At 40.4% G+C, this 17,325-nt stretch overlaps 4 protein-coding genes across 7 annotated transcripts in view; 2 read left to right on the forward strand and 2 right to left on the reverse strand.

The window, feature by feature from the left end:
• Window positions 1-6,794, forward strand: part of naalad2 (N-acetylated alpha-linked acidic dipeptidase 2) — an 8,132-nt gene extending 1,338 nt beyond the window's left edge. Inside the window, exons 5-21 of one of the 3 annotated variants that reach the window (XM_086126223.1) lie at window positions 40-165; window positions 509-589; window positions 1,493-1,598; window positions 1,681-1,774; window positions 1,867-1,962; window positions 2,292-2,377; window positions 2,742-2,861; window positions 2,944-3,026; window positions 3,312-3,375; window positions 3,451-3,518; window positions 3,597-3,688; window positions 3,837-3,927; window positions 4,337-4,601; window positions 4,679-4,760; window positions 4,867-4,959; window positions 5,232-5,435; window positions 6,646-6,794. In XM_086126223.1, the coding sequence (XP_085982349.1) occupies window positions 40-165; window positions 509-589; window positions 1,493-1,598; window positions 1,681-1,774; window positions 1,867-1,962; window positions 2,292-2,377; window positions 2,742-2,861; window positions 2,944-3,026; window positions 3,312-3,375; window positions 3,451-3,518; window positions 3,597-3,688; window positions 3,837-3,927; window positions 4,337-4,601; window positions 4,679-4,760; window positions 4,867-4,959; window positions 5,232-5,421 (1,737 nt within the window). In that variant the 3' untranslated portion in view covers window positions 5,422-5,435; window positions 6,646-6,794. Of the gene's footprint in view, window positions 1-39; window positions 166-508; window positions 590-1,492; window positions 1,599-1,680; window positions 1,775-1,866; window positions 1,963-2,291; window positions 2,378-2,741; window positions 2,862-2,943; window positions 3,027-3,311; window positions 3,376-3,450; window positions 3,519-3,596; window positions 3,689-3,836; window positions 3,928-4,336; window positions 4,602-4,678; window positions 4,761-4,866; window positions 4,960-5,231; window positions 5,736-6,645 lie in introns of those variants that run through there. The other 2 variants (XR_015102537.1, XM_086126224.1) reach the window with 2 other exon arrangements.
• Window positions 5,876-10,803, reverse strand: LOC147197134 (uncharacterized). Its single transcript, XM_086125745.1, has 6 exons — window positions 10,788-10,803; window positions 8,533-8,710; window positions 8,380-8,453; window positions 7,702-7,790; window positions 6,576-6,869; window positions 5,876-6,032 (listed from the first exon to the last, which is right to left on the reverse strand). Exons 1-6 carry the CDS (start codon window positions 10,801-10,803, stop codon window positions 6,012-6,014), a joined length of 672 nt encoding a protein of 223 aa, XP_085981871.1. The 3' UTR covers window positions 5,876-6,011.
• A 595-nt stretch (window positions 10,804-11,398) lies between these two features.
• lrrc51 (leucine rich repeat containing 51) lies at window positions 11,399-13,994 on the forward strand. Of its 2 annotated transcripts, XM_086126149.1 has the most exons (5): window positions 11,399-11,689; window positions 11,916-11,980; window positions 12,360-12,565; window positions 12,656-12,804; window positions 12,924-13,994. In XM_086126149.1, exons 2-5 carry the CDS (start codon window positions 11,926-11,928, stop codon window positions 13,057-13,059), a joined length of 546 nt encoding a protein of 181 aa, XP_085982275.1. In that variant the 5' UTR covers window positions 11,399-11,689; window positions 11,916-11,925; the 3' UTR covers window positions 13,060-13,994. The 2 variants fall into 2 exon arrangements, with proteins under 2 accessions (XP_085982275.1, XP_085982274.1); XM_086126148.1 differs by having other exon boundaries at window positions 11,399-11,980.
• lamtor1 (late endosomal/lysosomal adaptor, MAPK and MTOR activator 1) lies at window positions 13,707-17,030 on the reverse strand. The gene is made up of 5 exons (XM_086126150.1): window positions 16,798-17,030; window positions 15,846-15,988; window positions 15,675-15,752; window positions 15,145-15,268; window positions 13,707-15,018 (listed from the first exon to the last, which is right to left on the reverse strand). The coding sequence occupies exons 1-5, from the start codon at window positions 16,837-16,839 to the stop codon at window positions 14,926-14,928; spliced, it is 480 nt and encodes a 159-aa protein (XP_085982276.1). The 5' UTR covers window positions 16,840-17,030; the 3' UTR covers window positions 13,707-14,925.
• Between the last annotated feature and the right edge of the window lie 295 nt (window positions 17,031-17,325).

Raw genomic sequence — 17,325 nt, forward strand, 5'->3', positions numbered from 1 at the left:
ATTCGAGGTCCCCCCCTTACTCGCTCTCATTCTGCCCAGGGGGACTTGGTCTATGTCAATTATGGCCGTACTGAAGACTTTTCCCAGTTGCAGCAGCAGATGGGAATTAATGTGACTGGCAAGATTGTCATTGTCAGATACGGGAAGATATTCCGAGGCAATAAGGTAAGAAACACTTTCCACCTTTAACTCCTAAAGAGGTTATTGTGCAGGTCAGATTTCAAATTTCTCACTTAAAAATGTGAAGAAATCATTTTTTTTATGGGTGTTAGCAATTTCAAGAAACAGGCCAGCCCCCTCAAAACAGGCTGAGTTGTGAAAGGCTTAAAAATGGTCTGTACAGTGTTTGGCAGAGTTATTATTGATGCTTTTGGGGTTGTGCCAAAAAGCATTTCACAGACATATTATCAAGATAAGTGAAACCTTTTCAATTGTAGGGGGGGGAAACATTTCCTCTTAAATACATGACTTAATGCTGTGGATTCGCTGTCTGTTTTGCCTCCATCAGGTGAAGAATGCTATGTTAGTCGGCGCAAAGGGACTCATTTTGTTCTCTGATCCAGCTGATTACAGTGCCGACGGAGTCAAGGTAATTTGCATGAGTCAAAACAGGACTGATTTCCAAATGCTCGAACAACTACTTCCATATGGACATTTTCAGAGGAATATGAAAGTGCCCGAAAAGGGGATTATATGTAAAATATACTTATTATTTGTATATAACTATTTGGGTCTCATGAGTGTCTAACCACCCTTTTAAAAAAAAAAAGGAAATTTAATGGCTTGGAGATGAAGTCATGCCTCCATTCGTGAAAACACACTTTAAACTTTGTCTTTATGGTTGCTGTCTTTTTTTTTTCTTCGCGGTCAAGGCTGCTGGAGAACATTTAGTCATCAAAGCGGGCCACGGACATGTTAAAAGACACCCGGAAACAGTTTCAAAATTGTGAACTGCATACAGCAGGGGTGGGCAAACCTTTTTGGCTCGGGGGCCGCATTGACTTTTAAAATTTGACAGAAGGGCCAGGTCAGCACGAGCTATGGTACATTTAAAAAAAAACTGCATTTGTTGACAGTCCATATCAAACATCAACAGAACAAAAGCATGAAAGTACGGTATTAATATACTTTTTTTAAATGACAAAAGTGTTGTTGATGACCTATTTTAGCCTGCGCATCGCTGCAGATGGGTTGTGATCAGACCAGTAGAAGTAGAGCGATACAAAGGTACGAGGTGGTCGAAAAGATTGCGCCCCCCCCCCCCCGTGTTCTGCAACTTCAAGTCAATGCGCCACCTGCCAATTGAAATGAATGCAATCATTCACATCGAACCTTAATTGTGGACCAACCTTCGGCGGGCCGGATTAAAAAGACCAACGGGCCGGATTCAGCCCGCGGGCCGTAGTTTGCCCACCACTGGCATACAGTATAGTCTTCTTAGAATGATGTGCATTTAACTTACTAGATATCCTGCTATCATTGATATCGGTAGCCGTATCCTGAAGGCTGGAACCTTCCGGGTGGTGGCGCTCAGAGAGGAAATGTTATGAACCTGAATGGAGCGGGAGACTCTCTCACCCCTGGCTACCCTGCGAAAGGTGTGTGTATTTGTTTGGTTGAAGTTCCGTTCTATGCAAAAGTATGAGGAGAATACTACGAATACTGTCTGCTCTCTTTCAGAATACACTTACAGATCCCGTCCTGAGGATGGAGTGGGACTTCCCAGCATTCCCGTGCATCCCATTGGCTACCACGATGCATTTCACATCCTCAAGTACATTATTTTACTCCTTTTCCTTTTTAAGATGATAATGCAAATGGATGAACTGAATTCATTTTCACCTATGATGATGATTCACTTCACAGGAATATGGGGGGACAAATTCCTCCAAATGACTGGAAAGGAGCTTTAAATGTTTCCTACAGGATCGGTCCAGGTTTTACAGATGATTTCAAGAGCCAGTAAGTGTTTCGGTCTGTATGGTTTGCGCCCAGTTTCCCCCAGGGACAGTCATATACTGTCTCATTCCACCATCCATGTTTTAGTCTTTGGGTTGTTCTTTTGTTGCTGTTTTTTTTTGGGGGGGGGGGGCTTCTTGCTAATGAGCTAGTGGCAATATGCCACAAAGAAGCACAATGGGGGCTTTGTATCTCTTGTTTGGGAGAAGCATAAATTCCCAGATGATTGTTTGAGCAATACTAGCAGCGCATAAATTGAATGGAGTTTAAGTGAAAAGCCTGTGATTTAAATTTTAAAAATCGCATTCCTCTTGTAAATGTGATCGTTCCAGGTTCATGCGCATGAACATCCACACCAACAATCAGGTGGGAAGGATCTACAATGTCATTGGAAGGATAAGAGGAGCTCTTGAGCCAGGTAAAGAGACACGAACCCTGCGATACTGCACTATGGATTATTGTTGAAATACCTTTATGGTGATTTGTACACATGAAAAAAAAAGTGCTCATATGGGGAGAACTTGCAAACTCCACATCGGAAAGCATGAGCCAAGATTCTAACTCTTGAGTGTGAGCCAGTTTTCATAATCACAATCTCATTGAGTTCTTTTGAGCATAACACTGGGGAACAATTTGAGGGGAAAAAAAATCTGTTTCGTTAGATTTAAAAAATACAAAACATTTTTTGGATCTCTACTAATCGCTTAAAATTTCAAAAAGTCAACTTTATCATAAGCAAAGCTAACCGCAGCATGTTAAAGGAGTAATTTCTGTTGGACTAGACAGGTACGTCATTCTGGGTGGACACCGAGACGCCTGGGTTTTTGGAGGGATTGATCCCATGTCAGGAGCTGCTTTGGTCCATGAAACTGTCCGAAGCGCTGGGAGGCTTCTACGTAAGGGTAAGTACAGCTACCTTTGACAGGGAGCATCAACCGTTGTGCCAGTAATCAATCACTATGAAAGTGTGTATCCGTGGTGCAGGCTGGAGGCCGAGAAGAACAATAATATTTGCCAGCTGGGATGCAGAGGAATTTGGACTGCTGGGCTCGACAGAATGGGCAGAGGTAGAGTATATGAGCAGGCATACATTACAGTATATAGGATACAGTCCAAATGTTTCCGTTCTTTGTGCAACTTTTGCCAGTGGAGATGTCCCTGGACTGAAGTGTACTCTACGTGTTGGAGAGAGTAGACCAGTGGACAATATGATATCATTCCCGGTGCAAGTTTAGCAAAAAGCCCAGTGTAATGGGTACATGGGTGTAGTTTTTTTTTTCTTTTGTTATTTTGCTACATCGCACAGGGAAAATTAGGCATAACGTTGCATATGACTCCATATTCATCAACAGGACAATGTCAAACTGCTTCAGGAGAGAGCGGTGGCCTACATCAATGGAGACTCTGGCATAGAGGGTGAGTGCAAATAATTTTCCCAGTGTATGTACTGGCTTCTGCTTTTGAGGTGACATGTGCGTTTGTCTTTTCAAGGTATGTACACGCTCAGGGTTGACTGTACGCCATCTCTACACACACTAGTATACGACCTCACTAAGCAGGTAAACGTAAACAAAATTGCAACCGTTTTGGTGGCGAGATGGGTTAAGGTCTCTCTCTGTATCTTTGTATGTGTACAGATAGCCAGTCCAGAGATAGAAGAGGAAGGAGTTTCCCTGTATGAAAGTTGGCATAAGAAAGACAACTGGACAAATGAGCGTGATGCACCCAGGCAGGTTACGAAAGCCTCACAATACAATGACAAGGGAAAGACTAGAATTTGCTTATTCATGTTTATCCACATCACCTTTGGAATTGCACTCATCAATCAAAACAATTTAGAGTAGCGATCCATTGGCCTACTCTCCTGTGTTGTGTAGGATCAGCAAGCTGGGCTCGGGAAGTGATTTCGAAGCCTATTTTGTCCGTCTGGGAATTGCAGCGGGCAGAGCAAGATACACCAAGAACAGGGTAAAAAAAAAAATTCTTTACAATGGTATAGTTTGTCCATTTGGGAGTCATTTTGATACAAACTAGACACTGATAGTTGACAGAAAAGTGAAAATACTGCATTTGTATCCACGGTCCAGCCACATTACAACTGCTAAATACATGTTCGAACTCTGCGCGCAAGTTGAGCAAATACGCAAAATCATCGTCTGATTCACAACACATGCGTATCGGCTCATTTTCTTCACACTAATGTGCGTATATTGAGAAATCGGAATTCATCCTAACTTACGGATCCATCAAATGAGGACAGGTGGTATAGAAAATGGATGGATAGATACTAATTGTTAGACGAAGGTCATGGATATAATACCTGTCCTCTGTGTGTGTGTGTGTGTGTGTGTGTGTGTGTGTGTGTGTGTGTGTGTAGAAAATCGAGCGATACAGCAGTTACCCTGTCTATCACACTGTGTATGAAACCTTCGAGGTTGTGGAGAAGTTTTACGACCCTTCGTTCACGAGGCTTCGGGCTGTGGCTCAAGTAAGAGGCGGGCTCGTCTTCCTCCTAGCAGATTCCCAGATCATCCCTCTGGATGCCAACCAGTATGCCATCTCCCTCAACACGTACGCACGCCGCATTGCGGCGATCGCACAAACACACCGGGAGGAGATGCGGTCGTACGAGGTGTCATTTGGTAAGTCAGGACCAGTACATTGATCAAAATGATCATTTTAACGACGGGCTATTCAGATTTTGTTTGCTATTTTGCAGACTCCTTGTTTTCAGCTGTTGAAAATTTCACAGTTGCAGCGAGGGAGTTTCACGAGCGCCTCGAAAACGTCAACAGAGCAGAGTAAGAAGACATTTTGCATAAGTCATAAGACTAAAATGTCAGCCTCTGCAAACCAAAAAAAAAAATTTTTCATCAGCATTGAGGTGCCTGTTTTCACATATATCAGCCCTCTGCAGGTACGCGCATTAAACGACCAGCTCATGTATCTGGAGAGGGCCTTTGTCGACCCCTTGGGTTTACCTGGAAGACCATTCTACAGGTATTACACACAAACCCAACCCTCTTTCGTTTAGTTATATAATCCATAAACCAGGTAGCCATTTGAAGTTTTGGTATCAAACCACAAAATAAACGCCAGTGAAAACTACAGTGTTGCTTGACTACCCCACATTAACTGTTAGGTTGCCAAATGAGCATATTGCAAAACAAATTCTCAGACAGAGATTGATTTTGTACCTTCATTCTCCTTAACTGTAAAATGGCGTATATGTTGGAGGTCATACATTCACACGAGTCTCATCTGCTTTCCAGGCATGTGATATTTGCTCCAAGCAGCCATAATAAATACGCAGGAGAGTCTTTCCCGGGCATCTACGATGCATTGTTCGACATTGAGCACTCGGCGGACCAAGAAAAGGCCTGGAATGAAGTTAAACGACAAATCAGCATAGCAGCATTCACTGTGCATGCTGCTGCCATGACGCTTAAACCGCCTGCATGATTTGAATGAACATTGTAAGTACAAATGAATTCATTTGTATATACAATGTATCTTTGTTCATCTATGCCGGCAACTTATAGCAACAAACAAAATTAAATGATCTATTACGCACCAGGAAGTGTATAATATACCGACATCCAGTATTTTTGACATTTGTTTGGCGGTGTACCTCGAGTTATTGAACTTTGTAAAATCTGTGCCTTGGCGCAAGGGTTGGCAAAAATCATTGGAGTAGATGATGAATTGAGAATTTAGTAAATTTATGCCACCTGTGTAGGTATGGCAACTGGTTTATTAAATGATGGGTGTATTTATGTGAAAGCCTTCAGAGTAATTTGTCGTATTTCTAAAGGGTGCAGATTTGAAGGCCTCTCTGATGGCGCATTTTCTAAACGAAAAGACCTTTTTATTTAGTATTTGTTGGAAACTAACGCTCAATGTTCAGACGGCACAATTTGTCATTTCAAAATGTTTTATTGTACAAGTAATAAGAAAATATAGTAAAATCATTCAAATAAACGAAAAGTAAAATCTTAAAAGTGCATAAACTGAAGTTTTAACTGAACAGTCATGTTGAATTGCTGAAAATCTCACACCGTCCTCCTCTTCATCTGCAGGGTAAAAAAATAAAATAAAAAAAAAGATTAGAAGGTATAAAAAATATCAGCACAATTTGAAGAGACTTAAAAACAGCACTGCCATGTCCGAAGTGTTGACACCCAATAACTTGATCGCCAGAATATGTGAAGACACCCTCACAGTGTCAGTGTTTGTCATGAAGTGTGAGCTAACCACAAGCAAGTATAAACAAAAAGCAACATGCAAATCATTTTCATTGAACATAGACCTTCTCATTCTTCCAGGAAGATTTTCACGATTGAAGGAGACGCAATTCTGAAAACAGGGTTAAGGTTTCACCGTGACTGAACACCTTCATTTTTAGGGTGGAAATAATGACAAACTTTCAAAGCGACAGTTAATGAGATTAATGGAAAGCTTGATGAAATTTGGTTTCCATTTCAGATAACCAATTTTAAAGAGGGAATACGAAAAACACTATTATGGGATTCAAAAGTAAATGGTGGGTCAGATTAAATAACAGAGTACGCAGGTCCTTTCTTTGCCCACCTTTTCATTCAAGACCATCTCCTTACCTTGCGAGCGCTTGCCGTCAACCGTGGAGACTTGGAAGTCGTTTGAGGTGACTTTCTGTTTTCTTTGCAGATCACTTGGGGTGACTTGGAGCTCCCACCCCTGCCCGCTCGCCCCGCTGCCGCGCGGGAAACTGCAGCATGCTTATTTTCTTTTTGCATGGCATTCTTGGAGGTGTTGCTTGGCGACTTTCGGGTAGAGCTACGGAGTTTGTTGAGGCCTCTTTTCAAGTAGTTGTTGCTGCTTTTGTTCGGAGTGTTGTCGATGGTGAACATCATAGACTGCCGGCGATTAACCTGAGAAGATGAAGGAGAAGTCTGATTAACTAATTTCCAATTGAAGCTGTTATTTATTTTTGTCTGTTCAATTTTAAACTGAGATTGTTTCACAAATTGAGTGAGTAGTAGTTAATAAGGCCATTCCTGCTGGAGGAATTTCCCATAATTGTCATTTCATAAAGGTTTCATTTCTTACAGTTTTGTATTGCGATAGTGTTGAGCAATGTCCTTTATAATTTTCCAATTTATACTCATGCTGGAACAAAAATGAGACTGATGTTACTCACCAGTTCTTTAGTATGTCATATTTTCACTGAATACTTACACAAACTCATGTAAGATTAAGATTAAGATATCCTTTATTTGTCCCACACTGGGGAAATTTACAGTCTACAGCAGCAAGATTGTGGGTAGAAAGAAGAAAAAACAAACACTGTTCAATGAAGTGCAATATAAATACAAAATGGATAAATCGCAGTGCTATTTACAATTGTTTTGCTATTTACAATGTATTTGGAGGAGTAGGTTTTACATGGGCTATATTGTAAAGTAACGGTACAAGTAAAATTTTTGGCCATTGTAGCCAACCGCCACTTTACGAACAAATCATTGAACAGTGTTCCTGCACTTTTCAAACAGTGTTCCTGCACTTTTCACGGGGTATCTTTCATCATCTTTCATCAGTATCTTTTGTATGGCACATGAGTCACAATACAAGCATAGCATGTTACAGAACAGTGTTTAGCAGCCAGTTTAAAATACAGCACATACAAAAAACTACATATGTAGAACAGCAATAATACAAAATATTACGTGCAATAGGATGCAGACCAGCTTTCCCCACATGTACCTTTGCAATTTCCACAGTCAGGTTGATTCCATTTCTTATGTTGTCCCATGATAATGATGTACCTTTGGTTGGACTAAATCTGCAATCGTCTGGCCAACAAGAAGGTAGTAAGGTAAATAATCGTTTTCAGATATTCGTAATAAAACATACAGTGTGCGGGCAAATAAGTGCAACTGAAAAATTGATATTTTGCTCTTGGAAATAAAACACTTAAAGATTAATTCATTAAATTGCCCTGCATTTGTGAGTAATGCTGCATTTGATAGAGGTGGGAAGTCTGACTTTTCCGATAAAAACTGCACTAGAAGGCCCCTTGGAACTGAGAGGCCCAAGTGCCAAACTCCCAGGGGAGGGGGGAAAAAAAACACTTTTCAACTTGACTTGACTCAACTGTTTATTCTTGTGTTGATTTATGTCCACTGTCCCAAAGAAATAAATGAATAGATAAATAAATCGGAGTGGCAATAATACGATTTCCCACCTTCCTCGAATGCAGTATACTATAATTACATTGTTTAGGACAACGCACACTTTTTATGGCACAGTACACTAACGGTTGGGTAACACCTCAAGTCACGTGACACATCCAATTGACAGTAATCTGAAAAGAACGTCAGTATTTTGAAAGGGGGAGCGAGAGAGAGAGAAATAAAATTATCTGACAGATGTCAAACTCACTCTCCACAAATTCTGCGATGACTTTAAAACGTTCCTCGGTTGATTGAATTAAAGGGGGGGTTGGTTCTTTTTTCCTGAAAATAAACGTAGGAAAACAAGAGTAAACAACAGAAGCTATATGTTCAAAATGAACAGGACTGCTAATGTACTCACAGTTTGTGAACAACACGAAGCAGGAACTCCCCATCTCGTAACTCTTCGATGTTAATTTCTCGATGGGCCAATACAGTATTATTGACCTGAAAACACAGAATGGGGGCGGTTAGGTCAAAACCTAAAACTGTAAATACCGCAAGCCATGGTCGCGTCAATTTACCCAGTTGAGTAGAGCCTCAACTCCCAGATTAAGAATTGACATCTGGACGGAACCTACCTCAATTCTGTCGGGAAGGAAGAAGCGATATTTTAACCCTCTGAGGCTCAAATTACGTTTTTGTAACAGGAAAAATCTGATATTTGGGGGAAACTGTCATGTGGGGTAGTAGTATACAATTCAAACTTTTTTTTTTTTTTAGCAAAAGCTTCACATGTAATGTATTCTGGGATATTGCAGGTTTACAACATTGTCCCGATGTGGTAAATTAACGGCAAAAACAACAAGGTATGAAAACTAACTGTATTTGCATAGAACATTTCAAAACAATGTTTCAAAGTACTTTACGGTGGAAGAATAACAACAAAAACAATAACTTTTCATCCCTTCATCAACCAATATTGAAATATAATATCACTATATCAACGTCTCAAATCCTAATTGAGAAGGCCAGGTCTGAAGGTCACTTCTTCGTGTGGTAGTCAAAGAAACAATTTTTGTCCTTTGTAAAGCACAAAAGTACTTTGCACTTCAGACAGGCCATTTGTGTGTCGCCATTCTTGTACACTCTGCATTGTCCACATTTATCAGCATGGATGGGAAAATGATCGAATCGGTCTAGTCTGACCTCAACTGAAGGGATTGTTTTTAGTTCTGGGCCATTCTTCATAACTGCATACAGGTTTGATTGGTCAGAAATAAGTTCAAACACGGATTCATTTGGAATGAAGGGTCTATGTCAGCTGCTGGGGGGTTTCCTCTCCCTCCAAGAAAAAACTTTATTTCGTGGAGCTGGGCCGGGCTGAGGTTCATCATCATCTGGGACCCCAGTGTCATTGTCTGCATGTACGTTATGAATGTCAACATCAAGTGTGTTTGGATTAGGTATTGCTATTGCTCCCAGTGTCTCATCATGATGGATGGCTGCTGAGGTTGAGGATGAGGAGAGAGGAGCGTTGGCGCAGAGCGCCGATGTGTATTTGGAATCGAGAGTCGCCGCTTGGAATTGAAATGGATTTCCATGGGACAGGAGAAGTGAACCAATCTCTTTTTTCGTCAATGGATGCTGCAGCTTCTTGTTGACTTTGAAACTTAGCTTGTAGTCGACGTGTGCACATTTTGAGCATGACGTCTCTGATCCACTGGTTAAAGGACACTTTGATTCTCTCCTCTTTCATCTCAAACTGCTTCAAACAACAACGCGTGTGATGGAAAAGTGGTTAGGACTGCACAACTGTCCGTGTTTTATGTTATGTTATGTGTTGTGTTTATTATTTTACTTTATGTTAACTGTTTTGTTAAGCGCTTTGTTACAGCTGCCGCTGTTGTGAAAGCGCGATATAAATCAGCATGTATTGTATGTATTGTATGTATCATCATCAAGGCTGAAGTCAGACTCGTATGCTTCAGCAGGTTCAACAAAATCTGGATCATCAATTTCATCGTCTGAAATGGATTCTGTCTCAGATAAAGCATCATCAGGAAGGCAAACCATTTCAATGGCTTCTTTGAGTGAATAAAATCTTTGTCGGCCTGCCATAACGCACCACAAACTTGCAACCAGAGTATTCTGCAAGCTCGTTTACTAAAAAGGCTTCCAGTCCAACAAAGATATATACTAAAATAATATGTGCAATCGAATTTAGGCTACATCAGTTTTGCTTACTGAACAGTCAAATGAACATCGCATTATGCCATTGCGTTTGATCAAATCTGCCTGATAGTGTGTAACTTCACTCCAAATTATTTCATTTTCCATAGGATGCACCCTCAATGACAACTCAAATCAATAAGTAAACACTGGTGATAGGAAAATAACCCTTGTATAGACTGTTGCTAAAAATATAGGTAAACCAGAAGACAAAGCGTGTGGCATCCATTGGTACGAGTCCGGCCAAACGTTGCAAAGCTTCAACAATGAAATTGAGCTGCCCCGAGGGGAAAACCCAGAGGAGATAAAATCTACAAATTGGCATATACCGTATCTCTATACTGTCATGATTCAGCTTATACAGTATTGGTTTCAAAATAAAGGTGATTGGTAGAAATACGAATATGAAATGGATGCCTAGAAAATCCTTTCATGTCTACGTACCCAAGAAGGAAGGCATGTTGAAAGTGAGAAAACTCGCCATCTAGTGAGCTATTGGGGAAACTGTTTGTTGCTCATGCACAACGAAGGCCTGCAGTGGTACTTTTGAGTAAAAAAAGGCTCATAAATATGAATGTGGATTAATTAGGGGATTAGAATTTAGTTGTCGCAAATCTGCAACACCTGCCCCGAGAGGGTTTTTTTTAACTGGCTGTCTTGGTCATGGGGGAACAACACACGCGAACATCCACAACAAAACGGTCGTCTTTTAACATTATGCTGACAATGATAAACACCTCGGGTCAACTTTACTGGCTAGATATCGTTAGCGTGGCGAAGAACTGCTGTTGTTAAAGCCAACTTACCCCAATAATTAAATCATAAATTCCTCGCTCAACGTAAAAACACGACTGCTCGCTGACTTTATACACTGATGTGAATTCAAAGGTCTATTCAACGTGTACGGCGTTTTAAAACAGGCAGATAAAGTTAAACCAGCCAATCATTTATCGCTGAAGGACGTTTCTCAAAATAAATTACTCTGATTGGATAAACGTCCGGAAGTTGAATTATCGTACGCTTGTTTTTTTTCGATTAGGACAGCCAGTGGTGAGAAAGCGAGGCGAAGAATATCTGAGGACTTGATATTAAACATAAACCATCTGTCCACCAGTTTATCCTCACAAGGAACCAACAACATATCTCTACTTAACCTATCGATACATTCCGATGAGTATTTTCGTGAAGCGGAACAATAATGTACTTTTTAAATTGACAAGATATACTGTGCAAAAATCAGTGAACGCAATTCACATGTGTTTTGCACCACAGTTCGTGGAGGACTTAAACGGATCGTGTGTGACTGTGTACATGTTACCATGGAAACGCATTGTTGACTGCAGTAGGTAAAGGTCGCGCTAATTTGACATTTCTGTATTGTCACGATAGTAAACGAACAAATCGCGTTGGTTAATTGATTTATTTATTTTTTTTACATATACGACACATTGTGTGTAAAGGCGTGTGTAAAACAACTGCATTCCTCGTAATAGCAGTTGAGCATCGCTTTCCTCAGGGTAAAATGGTACGACTGGTACGTGCCTTCATCATCTTGAGGCTCTTTTATCACAGATGTTAGAAGATGATGTATGGAGCTCCAGTGGATTTATCTTTTAAAGCCATCAGCAACTTGGCAGGTAGGACATTCAATTGTGCTATTTATTTTACTCATACTCTTTCAAGCTTTTCAGGACATTCCTCGGAGTACACTACCGAGTTTACTTTTCTGTTTCTTTGACAGCTGTACGTTGCAGTGTGACATTTTTTAAACTAAGTTGCCACTATTTCATCTAAATTGCTATTTAAGAATAAGAACATCTATAATATTGTACTGTAGACTTAATGGAGCGAAATTGTGTGTTATGTTTGCATGTCCAAATTACCACTCAAATCTGCAAAAGTTACTCTATTTCTCAATAAGGTCCTTTTATATTTTGATGAATTTTAAATGACTGATTACAACAACAACAAAAAACTTTCAGCAATGCCTGAAGTTCATTATTCATTTTTATTCAGATACGGAGTCAGAAGAACCAAGAAGAGGTCTGCGACCTTTAAAGAGAAACTCAGTAGGAAAGTTCCAAAGTGGCTCTCTTCGTCTGAATAACAATCATATTAGAAATCTCTTTGACCTTCACAAGACTATCAGCCACTTCATGGCTGAACCGTCACTGCTCACCTGGCTGGACCTTTCGTTCAACCGCATCACAAATATAGACAAAGTGAGCTCTTTTTTATTTTTTTGTACATTCACACAAACGTTTTGGAGGTTCTTCGAGCATATGATAAGTGATTTTATATGTGTGTTCCAGGTTTTGTGTGAACTACCCCAACTGCGGGTTTTGTATCTTCATGGCAACCGTATTTTTTCTCTATCAGAGGTAGACAAGCTACGGAGTCTCTCTCATCTACATACCATCACCTTACATGGAAACGTCATTGAAACAAACAAGGCCTACAGGTTACAAATAAATCATTAAGTCTATACTTCTTTTCCTCTTTGTGGGTTAATTTAAGACCAATTAGAACACAATTTATTTTCACATAACTACTTGTATTTTTTTTTCTTTTTTTGTAAAGGAGTCATGTGATATCTACTCTGCGTGGATTAAAGACGATGGATTTCAGTGTTGTGACCCCTCAGGAGCGAGCCTTGGCACAGATATGGCACCACAGGACCAGCCCCGGCAAACAAAATAAGGAAACTCTTAAGTGACTGTGTTTGAAGCCGCAACTATTTAACAGTTTCACAAGATCTTAATTGAAAGGCATCCAATATAAAGAAAGATTTGTCTTAAAATTATTCTTATAAATACAGCCGTGATTTTCACGTTTTTCATTATATTGAAATGAATGGTGGTACTAGTTTTGAATTAATGAACACTGAAAATTCCAATTCAACACATTTTACACACCATCCCCTGCACTAGAAATAGCAAAGAAAGCATAAAATGCACAACCAATATTGGCAAACATGCACCCTTGCGTCAAGTTTCTAAATGCAAATCAAGCTTGCATTAGACCCCGATGTTTAAAGCGATGCCACTTGAGGCAGAAAGGCCGCTTATTCGAAATCTTCAATATTTTTTTTTCTTGAACGTATTTTGTTGGGGTTTTTTGCGTCGACATTTTTTGAGTTCAGGAATGACGTGATGTCTGCGCTGGATGTCAGGAGTGAGCCTTGGTACTGGTCTGACCCCACAGGAGCAAAAGAAATACTTCTACAGTGTAGTGACTGTGTTCCAATTCGCAACTGTTTTCCAAGACCGTTATTTAAAAAGTGTGTACTTATTTAAAAATACATTAGGTCCATTTTAAATTTGTCATACATTGATAACACATGTAGAAAAATGTCGAACACAATAGCTGTTGAAAGTTTTTAATGACTTGATAAACTTTTTTGGTACTAGCCTAAGATATTACAAATATATTTCAGGTAGTATTACATATCATTGAAACAAAACAAAAGCTGAATCCCAAAAAAAATACCAGGAACCCATTGCAATAAGCTCAAATGTGCGGCTAGAATAATCACAGCCTTGCACAAGATCCCTTTAGAGCATCTCACTGTTCGGACTTCCTCGACAAGACCCCCATGGACTCTGAAGAGCAGTATGTTTAAAAACACAAAATAAATAATCTCACAAAGTTCTTGGATGCTTCGATCTGTTGTGGTACATTGGATTGTTAACACTCTCAGCACAAAGCTACAATGGTTAGTTTTCAATTAATACAAACAAATCACTCATATTACAATCTGCAGCAAAAAAGCTTTGCTTGAAAGCGAACGAACAGCCCTCAAAGTGTTGTTGGTTTTCATAAAAACGGTTGTCATGATCGGAGATCACAGCCAATTGTGAACTTTCCACAAAAACACCTTCTACAATCATCTTCAGCTTTAGAATTAGCCAGAAAATTCTGTACAAAGGCAAAAAAAATAATACACATCTGTTTTGAAAGCCCGCATCCCAACTCCCCCCCCCCCCCCCCCCCCCCCCAACTGCAGGCCTCCAGTGCTGTACAGGTTTTATGGGATTCGCATCCATATCAAACTTCAGGGTAGTGAAGCTTATTGTATCTTCGCCAGTGGGAACAGACAAAATAATGGCCAGTCATTTAGCCTCACAGAAATTCATGTGTTGAGTCATGTGCCCCAAAGACGAAATGATTAGCAATAACAGTTTTTCCTATTCGGTTCAAAGCAATTATCATCTAATTCTTCAGATGGACATCTAAAATGCATCATTGTAAACAAAAATGAAATGAGTTACAACAAAGAACAGCTATCAGGATCAATAATAGGACTTGCACATTTTATTTTGACTTCAACTCTGCTTCAGGGGGAAGCCAATTTTGAAGATGCGAGGTGACAGAATAACTCCTCACTGACCTTCGATTTGGTACAGTGTAACGAGATTGCGTTTGTGGAGCGTTTGTGTCGGTGTCTACGGTGCATTTAGAGGGCAGAGACGAGAAGCACAAGACAACTGCATAAATGGGTGTAGTGAAAGGTCTGGTTGCAGGCGTGACGGGGACAGACTCGAATGATGGGAGGAGCGATACGCAACCCAGAGTTGTCAGATCAAGGAATGACAAACTGGACCACTAGTTCTTCTTTAGCATCTACTTTGATTTGAGAGATTGCACTGAAGGCATATGCCGCTATCTTGGATACCTGAAAGGAAAAAGCAGAGAAGAACGGCATTACTCAAATTCATATTCAATCCGGTGCAGCATTTTCAAAGCATGACACATCCCAGTGACAACTTAATAGATGTCAGAATGTGTTGTGTGTGACTACCTGCTGAACATCCGAGTATGGCACCAGGTCACTGGCGAGCACTTGGTGGGGCTGGCTAGTGAGGGAGGGGAGAGCCAGGCCTTTCGTCTGGGGCATACTGCTGCTCAAAACGGCAAGCTTTGTGCTGGGGAGGCGAAACAAACAAATGTGTTTCATACGCATTTTGTGACAGGTGCAGGCAATATTTTGGTTGACTCAATTGGCTCTTCTCAGTGACTGAGGATGTGCACGAGTTGAAAATATTGTTTCTAGTTCGCTCTTTTATTTTGGCATTCTTCACTTTTTCATCTGCCATCATGCAGGGTTAGGACCCAAAGCATTTGATAGGGAGCTTCCTGTAAAAATGTCATAAAAGTGGTTTTCAGAAACAATGGAAGAGTTTGTCTTCACTCAACCCAACCAAATAGCACTTGTCTGTTGAGGAATTTCCATTTTGTCAAGTCAGTCTTCAACGTGTGAATTAAGCATGAATAGAGTACCAGTAATTGAATTCTAAACAGGACAACCTTAAAAAAAAGTTTGAAGTATACCTGTATTGCCGAGCTTTGTCCATATATTCATGCTGTTCCATCATGACGGAGTCAGCTGCCGACACATCAATGATGTTCCTGCACAACAAACGAGAATGTTTATTGACTTTATATATATATATATTACTATATATCGGACTGAGTCAGCTGTTGGGTGGATCACAATCTTACTGTGCCGTTTTGGTGAGGATGGATGTGAGCAGGGCCTGTTCGTCTGTTCGGGCCGAAGGTACTGTTGGTGTGATCCAGTCCGTGCCATTTGGGGGTTTGCTGACAGGGTTCGGGTGGGTGATCAGCGGCTTGCGTTCGTTATCCTATTGGTCGGGATGTCAAACGTTAAGTATTCAATGGGATTTTATGTTACCCAAATGCTCAAACTGTTTTAGTGAATACATAAGACAAAGTTGACGTTTTTTAGATGTCTGGTATTATTTCAGTGCATTTTACTTAGGACCAAAAAAAGGCAACTAAAACATTAAACTCGTTCTTAAAACTGACTGCAATTTAAAATCAAAAAGTTAAAAAAGTAAAAACTGACGACTGAAAAATCCCAAACTATAATAAGATTGGTAGACGGCGTGAGTACTTTTGCCACCTTTGGTTGCAAACTCGACTAGATGAAGCTGAAAAAAGGCATCTATGATACAGTTGAAATTACAATGTAGCAGCATGCATGTTTCCTCAAACGGAATTTGAGGAAGACCTTGAGTCACACGGCACAACACAAATTGGGAACTTAGAATTATCTTGTGATCTTTGTTAGACAGCAGCCACGCCAATAAAGGTTCGTTCTTGCTTACACGTCATAGTAATGTGGTCACTGGGAGTAACTTCACTTTAATATTAACATACATGGACAAGCAACCCGTTACATCTTTAGCTACTTTGAGCAGTTCTCATTTCCGCCGTGTGCAATCAACAAACACTTGGCCTGAGCTAAACCGTCGCTGAGCGTGCAAAATGTCTTTTCAAAGTGAAATTGCGGAATAACCACTTTTAGTAAACAAGCATTCCATTAAATCACCTGTCCTTAGCCTGACAACCGTTTAGGGTCGAGTCGTGCACGCACAATCGCAGAACAAAATCTATGGAGCTAGTTTTAGCAAGCTGAACGGCTAACTACCTGGTCTGCCGACTCGTTGTCGCTGCTGTAACAACAGCCCATGGCAGCGTCCGGTACCCTCCGGCTTCCCTGTTTTCCCGCAGAAAGCAGCCGTGATTGTCCGCGCCAACAATCATACAATTCGGCTTGGTGGTTATTTGCTCTTCATCAAAAGGGAGTTCGAGACTTCGCCAGCTACTGTCGGGGTGGGCACAGAAGAGCAGCTATCACATGACAGCTGCACTGCGCGTGCAACAAAATACGTCACTTCCGGAGGATGTCACGGCGCAGTTTAACAAACGTGACGTCAACGTAAACCTTTTTGCAGACTTAATTTTTTAAAATATGTTTACTGTATTTTGTTATTCATAAACAAACCTAACTTATACATGTTTAAATCTAGTATACAGCATTGATTCATGTTAATTACTTCAAAATTTACTTTTAAAAGCCCTCAGAGTAATTTGTGTTTCAAAAGGGTGCAGCTTTCAGGTAATGTGAACATCGGTAAGGTTTTCAATGGAATGATTTGAAGGCCTCTCTGATGTC

This window comes from Hippocampus guttulatus, chromosome 12 (assembly GCF_054856545.1).
Source record: "Hippocampus guttulatus isolate MCC_2025c chromosome 12, RoL_Hgut_1.0, whole genome shotgun sequence".
Lineage (NCBI taxonomy): Eukaryota > Metazoa > Chordata > Actinopteri > Syngnathiformes > Syngnathidae > Hippocampus > Hippocampus guttulatus.